Source organism: Solanum tuberosum, unplaced genomic scaffold, assembly GCF_000226075.1.
Source record: "Solanum tuberosum cultivar DM 1-3 516 R44 unplaced genomic scaffold, SolTub_3.0 scf00955, whole genome shotgun sequence".
NCBI lineage: Eukaryota > Viridiplantae > Streptophyta > Magnoliopsida > Solanales > Solanaceae > Solanum > Solanum tuberosum.
Genome location: NW_006239854.1, coordinates 11,137 through 21,618, shown reverse-complemented (window position 1 = coordinate 21,618; position 10,482 = coordinate 11,137). Strand labels below are relative to the sequence as shown.

Below are 10,482 nucleotides of genomic sequence, written 5' to 3'. Positions count from 1 at the left end.
TAGTAATAATAATAATAATAAAATAATAATAATAATAATAATTAACAAAAATTTAAAATGAAAAAAAAAACTGAAAAAACATGTAATACTATTTTTAAAATAAACATGACAGAGTAGTTAAGTGGTATACTTAGCGGTCATCTTTAATTTATATTTATATTTTTAACTGATTATATATGTGGTAAAATTAAATGATAAAAAATTCTTTTTTTGGAAAAATACTTCTAACTATCTTTCCACAACCTCCTTATTTATAGCAAAAACAAATGATGATGAAATTACTAAAAACGTGCATATTACCAAAATAATTATACACTACTCAAATTTTTAAATCACGTGATAACGTATTATTTATTATTAAACTCCCTTCAAAAGCAAGGTAATTAATAATATTGATTTTCTATTGTTCCTTTATTTTTAAAGTACGTCTATAATAATAATAAAAATTGAGCCATATCTTTTTATTTAGTTCTTCTATCCTAATATATTTATAACACAACTAAAATATACATTTTGAGATAATCTATCTAATTATTGAATTTTAGCATTTCGTATCCATTACTCATTTAGTTATGTATAAATAATATATATAACATTTGATGCTCTTAACAAATTCATATTTTATGATAAATTTGTGTCATATTTGATTTTTGTTCATAATTTTTGGGCTACATAGCATTATGGTTGTCAATGAAAAAATTATTTTGTTGTTGTATGGACATGAAAATTACAAACATACCATTCAAGTATTCAATATGTGTTAAGAAGTGATGAGAAATTTTCTATGTTAATCGCAATAACAATTACGCAAGAGTAACTCATGAATGAAAATGTGGCATTCATTAAACAGCGTAGAGATTCGAGTCCTCTTCAAGGCATAATATTGAGAAATACTAATTTAAAATAATTTTTTCATATAGACAAATGTATAATATATGTTCGAGCATAATATACAATATAATTATTCTCTTTTATATTATCCGCGCATCACGCGGGTACGTATACTAGTTAATATAATACTCATATATATATAAGCGGTTAAGGAAGCAGGTCATAGACGACATGTTTTGCTTCCAATCAGGAATATTAATGGTTATTTTTATAATATTTGAATTTTAAAAAGGTATTTCTTTGTTTTATATGTGTACTTTTTTTTGGTTGAACTTAAAATTCATTTTTTTAAAAAATCTCTTTTCTATCTATGTAATTGTGGTTCATTTTTTATTTTATTTTTTTGAATTTGCTTTTTAACAGATGTGGACCCCATCAACTTCTATTTACCTTTACCACAACTCTTTTTATTCCATCTACTTATTTGTTGGGAGGCCATTCTTCAAGTTTTTACCTTAAGCCTTCAAATATAATATTACTTGATTAATTAATATTTAATCTATAAAACAAAAAAAGACAAAAGACAAAAGACAAAATATTATATTTATTTTATTTTAATTTGTTTGATTTATTTTAAGTTGTTATGACGTTGAAGAAGAAAAAAGTTAAATCTTTACGTTAAAAGTTAGAATTAAAAGAATTGTTAAAAATATATAGAATCATTCTTTTTAAATAGACTAAAAAAGTAGATCAAATAAGTTAAAATTAAAGAAGTAATATTTTAGAAATAAAATATATCTGCTATTATTAGAAAAAGTGAAAATTAAAGTCGTATTTTCAGTTTTCTATATATTTTTAAATTCTATTGTCTTGCTTTCGTGCATTAATTTGTGCATATATTCAAATGATGTTTTTAACTTGTCAATTTATACCTGAGTTTAGTACTTTCTCTATTTTTATTACTTTTTTTATATGTTATATATTTAAAAATTACGTTAAAAAAATCTATAGAAGCACAATAAACACCCAATTTCGGTCTTCTACAATATAAATTATTCATTGAGCTTTTTTTAAGTTCAAATAATTTTGAATAATTAGCTTCATTTATAAAACTCAAAATATTTTTTGAGTTATTTTAAATAAATTGTTTTATAAAAAAAAATTAAACTAATATATATATGTTTTATATAATTAATACATTTTATGAATATTCAAAAATCATCTCAATTTATTTTAGATTTACTTAAATGTTTGGTTATTTAGTTTAGTTAATTAGTAGTTTATATTTTTTAGTTATTTAATTTATAATTAAGTTAATTCTTTTATTTGAATTTTAGCCGATTTGCTAATTAACTCAAATTAGTTAACTCCTTAACTTTGTTTGGCTATAATTATACTCCATATGGCCATTTCCTATTTGCAAGATCTAGCCAATTTTTACTCCAAACGTTTATCAATTTTCATTCAATTTTAAGACCAAATTAAACCCAATTCTATCTACCTTTTCAGCCCAGCCCAGCCCAATTCCAATATCTGCCGACCCACAGCAACCCAATTTACAACTCAACAACACAATTACTAGACCCAATCCACCATACAACACCAACAACTCTAACTTTGAATGTTTAGATTAACTTAATTAAATCCCTTAAACACAAATTGTCTTTTGTTATGATGAATTTTTCCATTTAACCTATGTTTGCTACATCCCTCATATTTCTACATACTCCTAGATTCCTTCCTTCCAATTCTCATTTTCCCTCTTTCACATTAATAGAAATAAATCTCAACTTTTCTCCCATTTTCTCCTGTCTTAAACTTATTCATATAATTTGTACTAATGCGTGCATGAAACAACATAAAGAACTAGTATTCCGGTTGTAACTAATTTTTAAAAGGTTAATTGTAGTAGTTAAGATACATACCCGATATTATTAAAGTCGAACGAGCTGTTGAGTGGAAAATTGACGAGTCCACTAGTGACTGTACGCAGAATCCGAGCATGTCTAGCTCGGTCTCTAGCCACTAATGCATCAATAGTGGTGACATGATTCTCTGGCAGCAATCTCTCCAGCTGGAGTACTCCCGCAATACCTGAAAGCAAATTTTAAAAAATATACATTATAAAAGTTAAAAAAGTACTTATGGCAAGACAAGATATATATATAAGGCCTAGAAACCTATTTATCTATTTTGTGGTATTTTGGCCATTTCTCCTCATTTTAAAAGATAAAATATTACAAAATATTAAAGCATATTGTTGAATTCTCTCCTTATTAAAGAATAAACATAAGTATGTATTAATGTCGCAAGAAAATTCCCGCCAGAAAAAATTATCCCTTCGGCTTCCCCATAATCAACATTTATTATATTTATTAATGTTATTAGTATTCACTAGTGTTGCACTTATTTTTTATTCCTGAAAATTCATTTCGATAATCCCCTTTTCCTCCCCAATAATTAGTAGTATTTATTAATAGGTTTTAAATGGTACACCTTTTCACATTCTGACACTCAATAAAACGATAGAAGTTTAGAAACAAAGCTCCAACAACTTCTTCACTATGCTAGGTGAAAAACTCATGATGCTACATTTTATCGGGTAATATTAATTATTATTTTATTAGATGAATAATGGATAATTGTATTGACAAATTCTTTTATGTGATTCAAAGGAATGTGATTTATACTTATTCATGGTTATAGTAAAAGCTAAACCAGTGAAGTGGCCATGAAAAGCTTGACAAGATAATTACTTTAAAGTAAAAGTTTCTCCTTAGTTCATACAATATTTCTATATTATATCATTATCTTATAATAACTATATCTTTTCCTTAATTGCTTAGCATCATTTTTGCTATACAAAAGTTTGTTCCATTACTTGTAGAAAGTGAAAAGAAAAATGTGTCATCAATACATGAATGAGATCTGACTACAACAACTTTTTTCTCATTTTTTTTTTACCATTCTCCTAATCTTCTAAATATGTTTTTATTATTAAAACCAAAAAAATAATCAAAAGTCACTACTTAAAATACTTCTCCTCAATATACGTTACCCATTTTTTTTTAATTACTCATTGTTAACTACCACTTACTGTATTTAAGTCTCTTTAATTTGTTAGTATTTATCATTTTAATTTAAAAGTCTAAATTTAACTAAATAATTTGTCAATTAATTAGGGAAAGACAATTACTATGGAAGACAAGGAAAGATGAAAGAGGTTAGATTTCAAATGGGTGATGAAAATATTTATACAAATTTTTCTTTTTGATTATTTAAAAATAGAGCGCAATCTTTAACTAGCAACAAGAACTAGAGGAACAAGAAAATAATGAAATCGAATAAATAAATAAATAAATATAGGAAGGATTGAAGGAACTAATGGTCCGGGCATAAAAAAAAAACAAAAAGAGGAAATAGGATAAGCGGGTAAGAAAACGGAGATAAGAAGAAAATGATAAAAAATAATCGAGAAAAAATAACCTATTTTTCAAACTAGAACTTATTATTTAAGTATGAACAATTGAGGGGGATATTAATAATGGAAATAGAAAAAAAAAATTAACAACAAAAAAATTAAGAAATTATATTAAATATACATTTCATTTCAACTTATTTCTATCTTTACTTTTCATTTCATGCTTACTTTATAGTATTGGAAAGAAAAATTTTAATGTATATTATTGATTTTGTAAGAATATCATGAAAAAAAATGTTATTATCTCGATTATATTTAAATAATTTTATTCCTAAACAATTTTATAATCGTGTTCACTAGTTATTACTGTATAAGAATTACTATAAATAGACCCCTTATCGTGGGTGCTTCATCAAGACTAACCTATTGATGTAAATTTCTATCTAATAAAGTGATATGATTGGGCTAATGTGAATCTTTCTAGTTGCCATATAATTTGTGTCTTAAATTGTCATTTTGCAACCCTTATCTTTCATTAGCTATTTTATTTTTTCCCCTTCATTACTAGAATAAAAATAAAAGTAGACCCCACAACCTTTTTTTTATATTTTACACGTAGATATATGATACAAACAAGGGAGCCATTTGAACTCTTCATTAATTATTGTAGTTTTAACATTTTCTATTTAATTTTTAAGGGAAAAGAGGTTTGCATCCTCTCAACTCTCAAGTCTCAACTCTCTGCCATTAGTTAAGAAATTATTAAACAAATGACGCATATATAGTTTTGTTTTTTGAAAAATAATGCATTTATAACCTTGCAGTTTAATAAATGAATATATTTATCTTTTTTCATTAACAAATTATATTTAAAAAATCTTTAAACTAATTTCTAATTCCAAAACAATCATGTGGCTTTAACAAGTCACCTAACTCGTTTTTTTTTTTACCTCTACCTAATCCAACTAAAAAAAAAAACTAGATCCCTAATTTATTCAAATTCGACTCAAATTTAATTTATGATAGAGTAGAAGAGGAATGAAGATATTTTTTCACTTGGGACGAGTCTACATTAAGTCTGGAGAATGAATATAATAATTTTTAAAATCACGTAATATTTTGTTGTGATTGAAAACTTCAAAACAAATGAAAATTTCCTAAAACATGTTTTTTCAAACTTTAAATTATATAATTTAAAATTTGAAGTTAAAATAATGAATTAAACAAATATGGCCAACTATTATTTGTAAATTTACCCCCCCCCCCCCCTCACCTAATCCCTATTTTTAATTTAGCCTCTTTGACATAAATGAAATTGGATAAGAAAAAAATATTTCTAAACGTAGTTTTATTTCTACATTTTTCTAAGATTATTTGATTAATCATAATTTGTCACTTCTATTCCATCTATTTTTATTTAGATTTAGAAAGATGTGCTTCATTTCTACAAAGTAATAATATATGTCAAATAAACATTGATGTATTTTGTTGTCATTTATCTAATCTTCTCTCTTTATTTTTCACTACTCACTTGCAAATCTATTTGAATTTGAAAAACTTCTCATAAAAATTTAATAGAGACAAAACCTTTTTAAAAAATTGAATTTCTAACTTATCTTTCAGCAAATTATTTTTCTTTCGCAATCAAATTACCTCATGAATTTCAAACATATCAATTGAGACACATTCAATTTGGTCGCCACACTTCCTTGCTATTTAAACTTGAAATTTTAAAGTCAGATTAATGATAAACAAATTTTCCTATTAACTTTACTTATGAGCAAAATATATTATAAATAACAATTTGTACTATTTTTATTATTAATATATAATATATAATAACAAAAATCATACCTGAAGAATAGTACCCTTCTGATGTCTCGAATGATTCATTAAGTTTCTACACATGTGAGAAAAATAAAATTAATTATTTAATTTAATTAAGATTAAGAAGCTCATTAATTAATTATATTAATTCATCCTATTTAATTATTAGATGAATTTACTAATTTAATCAATTTGACTAAGTTCTGAATTTCAATTGGGTACGATTTCAATCAATATAGCTAAATCCTCAATTCAAAACCTAAACCCTTTTATTACAAATCTAACCATTCCCTTCAACGTACAGCGAATGAAGCGGAGCCGGGCAGAAACCTGCATGAACCCGCAAAGACTTTACCCCGTCTCGTTCCGCCCGGCTCCGCATAACACATATTTTTATTCTTGTCCCGCCTCGCTCTACCCCGTATGAATCCGTTTCGCTTAAATCCATTCCACATAATTCATAATTTCTTAATTCAAAGAAATAATTATCAATCGTTACAGCTAACATTCAAAGAATAATATAGATTTAAAAGTTAAGTTACAAAATTTCATTAAATGCTAGTTTCATTAACTGAAGTGAGCTAAGAATTGTGTACTAATTTCATTAACTGCTAGTTTCATTACTTGAACCCATTATTGCTAGTTTCATTAACTGAACTAAGCTTTAATTCCTCTTCCAAGTTTGTCTTTCTTTTTATACATAGATTTGATTAATTGTGTATTAATTTAAATATACATATAAGAGCCATTAAATTTTGTTGAATTTAAAATTTTCAATTGTCTTACCACAACAGAAGAATCTGAGAACTGGCTGTAGGAAGCCAGCAGAAATAGCATCCAGATCATGCAATTCTCCATAACGATCGAACTGCAATTTTTTTATGGATTAAAATGATGGATCAAAATCAATTTCATCTTGAAATTTATTAAAATAACAATCTTCAAATAATATTGTGAAATTTTATTTTAAAATTTATCAAACGAAACCCTAAAGAACCTGTTTCTCATAAACTTGGCAAAAATACAAAAATAGAATCACTAGTGGTCTACACCCCAAAGTGGGAAAAAGGGTTTAATATTCTCTTTTGTTTTTTTTAAAAGTGAGGTTGAAGGTTAGTAAGAAGTAGTAACTAAAGTTATTGAGTTTCCTTTTATTGATATAAAAATACACTCTTTTCTTATAAAGTAAAGATTATTGATACATGAATATTTTTTACGGTTAAATGATTCATTTGTAAATTAACTAGCTATTGCATGGCTGTCAATCCTTTAAAAATAATGATTTTTCAAATTTCCATGAGCCATACTTCCATTTACTACCCACAATTTCTGTAGAATTGAGATTTTTCTGAACTATTTCTAGGCATTTATTATAGGGTATTACAGATCAACGACAACAATCACATTTAACTACTTATATTATCACATATTTAGCTTGGAATTCTGCAACTCTCTTTCTTTTAACACAAAAAGAAGAAAGAGGGGTTTTGGCTAAATGGAGATTATTTTTGGTGGAAATCGCATAATAAGTCTACATTAGGAAATGTGGAGGCTGTATTTTGGGCCTCGAGCCATTATTTTTTTGTTTTAAGACATATCAATCAATAAAAAGGGTCTTAGAACCCAGAAAATTTGATTGAAAATAATAATAATATATTATATATTTGATGAAATCGCTATCCGAAGAGGTGATTTAAAACAAAAAAAAAATATCTCTTTTGGAAATCACGGTCCAGGCAGCCATTTTAACATTTTTTTTTAATGCGATTTCAAGAAAATATTTTTTTTTACACGGTGTTAACTAGCAAGGATATCGCTGCTCCATCAGCGATTTGTCCATTTTGGTATTTAAAAAAAATTAGTGATCGTTTGTGCATTTTGGAAGACAAAAGTGACAATTTTGGCTCGGGACTCAATGCAATTATATACTCCCTCCATCCCTTTTTACTTGTCCATATTTCCTTTTTTAGATGTCCCTATTTACTTGTCCATTTTGACAAATCAAGAAAAGGACAACAAATTTTTTCCTATTATACCCTTATTTCCCTCCAATTTATTTCACTTGAATTCAAATAAGTGGTTGTAATTTTGAAATGAAAAGTTGTCATAAGGGTAAAATTGTAACTTCACTGTGCTAATCATTGTTGCCTTAATCTGTGTGTCATTTCTAAAGTGGACAACTAAAAAGGGACGGAGGGAGTATATAGTATCAAATTGATGGCTAAATCTTAGGAAGAATATAAACCTGAAATTCAGTTCTGAATTCGAGCAATCGCTTCCTTCAGCAAAAGCTTTCGAGATTCTCTTTCACTAACACACAAACTCACTCACTCTCACTGCTTCCGCGCGCCGGCGTTGCTGGGTTTATTGCTGGGGAGGGAACGGAAATTTTTCTCTGCTATCTTTACAATTTCTAATTCTTTTTATTTTGATCTGTTCTTAATTTTGACACTCCTTAGTCAATAGTCATATGTATGATAAATATTAAGATGACAAGGTTTGAAATTAAACCTATGCTAATTTTAGAAAAAGCTTTGTTGACACCCAATTTTGACCCTCCACAATATAAATTAATCATCGAGCTTCTTCAATTTCGAACGATTTAAAGTATTAGTTTTATAAAAATTTCAAAAAAAATAAAAATAAAATAAAATAAAAAAATAAATATAGTTTGCAAGTCATTTTAAATAGTTTCGTCACTTTGTAAATGATATATATGTTTTATATAATTATGTGTATAATTAATGTATTTTATGAACATTCAAAAATCATCTCAAAAAGATTTTTTATTTTAGATATTTTATTAGTGATGGTTGTAATTTTGAATTAATGAATCTTATGAAATTCAAGATACTTGCAAGTTATTTTTAAAAGTGATTTTGTCTTCTTGTAATTATTTTAAATAATGAATACGTACATTTCTACAATCACGTTATTTTATAAATATTTGAAAATCATCAAAAAGATTTTACATTTAGTTAAATATTTTATTAATTTACTTTAAGTTATAGTTATAATTTCGAATTATTAGTTTATAATTGAGGTATTTATTTTATTTCGTTAAGATTAAGGAGCTCGTAAATTAACTATATTAATTCATCTTATTTAAACTTTAGCCGAATTTGCAAATCAACTCAATTTGATTAACTTCTTAAATTTAAGTAGGCTAAGTTTACAATCCTTTGGCCTTTTTATTAAGTACAGATCCAACCCATTCCTCACCATTTACTTTAAATCTTTCAGGCCAACTTTGGGCCTTTTTTTCCTAGCATCTGCCGGCCCAACACTCCCTATTTTCAGCCCATTTCCTTTCCACCAATAACCCAGCCCAAGAAACTCAATTCAATCAACATACATCAGCAGCAATACAACATACATACCCACATTCACAAAAGCAAGCATACCCGACCCAACCCTTTTTTCCCTTTCAATTTCAACGCACACAACAACACAAACTGACCCCTGTACATCGTTCTCCTTCTCCCTCACGCGTCAATATCCAACAACTCCTACAACTTTCTTTGCAACAGCCACCCTCTTTGACCTCTTCATCCGGATATCCTGGGATTTTAGGGAAAATCTCACACAAGCAACAGCTTTCCCATCCTTGGAGGAAAAATTTAAAATTGGAGATTGAACTCGAATTTCGATTCTACCCTTTCCCCCCAATTCCCTTTCTATAAATGCCCTCTTCTTGTTCTTGGTTGAGGGGGATTTTTTTTTTTGAAAAGAGAGATTTTGGGTTTGAAAATTTGTTAGAGACAATCATTAGAGAAAGGGAGTCGGATTTTTTTTAGGAACAATCATTCTTATACTTAAGAAATATTATACATTTCTCTAATCCTAAGTTGTGAACGAATCTTTGCTCGAGTCCGATTTGCACTCCGTGGTCAGCTGCTCGAGATTCAAATTTTGTGGTGTTGGAAGAAGCTCGTTGCTGCCCTGCTCGCTCTTGTCTCAAGTTTGCTGCGTCGAAAGAGGTACCGCTTCTTCCTTTGTAGCATTCTCCTCGTCTCCCTCTCCATCTCGATATGTTGTTTTCTATTGTTGGAAAAGCTCTATTATATGGCTATTTGCTGATCTATTATCGTTGAGTTTTGGTGGTTTCAATATGTTACATTTTTGTTTCTTATGTGACTTCATCATCCAGTTCCGATATTGAGCCTAAAGGTCATCGTCTTAGCTTCAGTTCTGTTGTTTATGTGTTGCGCTATTTGAGTTTATCTCGTTGTTTTCTTTATTTATTTTCTTTGTGTGTCGAATCTGCCTCTCGATGTTTACATAGCCTGCAAGTACTAACTGCTCTTCATTTTAGTTTGTTATATTACTTTAGAAGAGTTACTTCGATCAAAAACAATTTATAGGCTAGAAAACATCTATTTGTTTGATATTCATTCATTTTG

General features: G+C 27.6%; 1 protein-coding gene across 1 annotated transcript in view; it reads right to left on the bottom strand.

Moving 5' to 3' along the window:
* Positions 1–6,947, bottom strand: part of LOC102582397 (aspartic proteinase-like protein 2) — a gene marked incomplete at its 5' end in the record, with an annotated part of 19,851 nt that extends 12,904 nt beyond the window's left edge. Inside the window, 2 exons of the mRNA XM_015305681.1 lie at positions 2,757–2,925; positions 6,866–6,947. Of these exons, the coding sequence (XP_015161167.1) occupies positions 2,757–2,925; positions 6,866–6,947 (251 nt within the window). The remainder of the gene's footprint in view (positions 1–2,756; positions 2,926–6,865) is intronic.
* Positions 6,948–10,482: the final 3,535 nt, after the last annotated feature.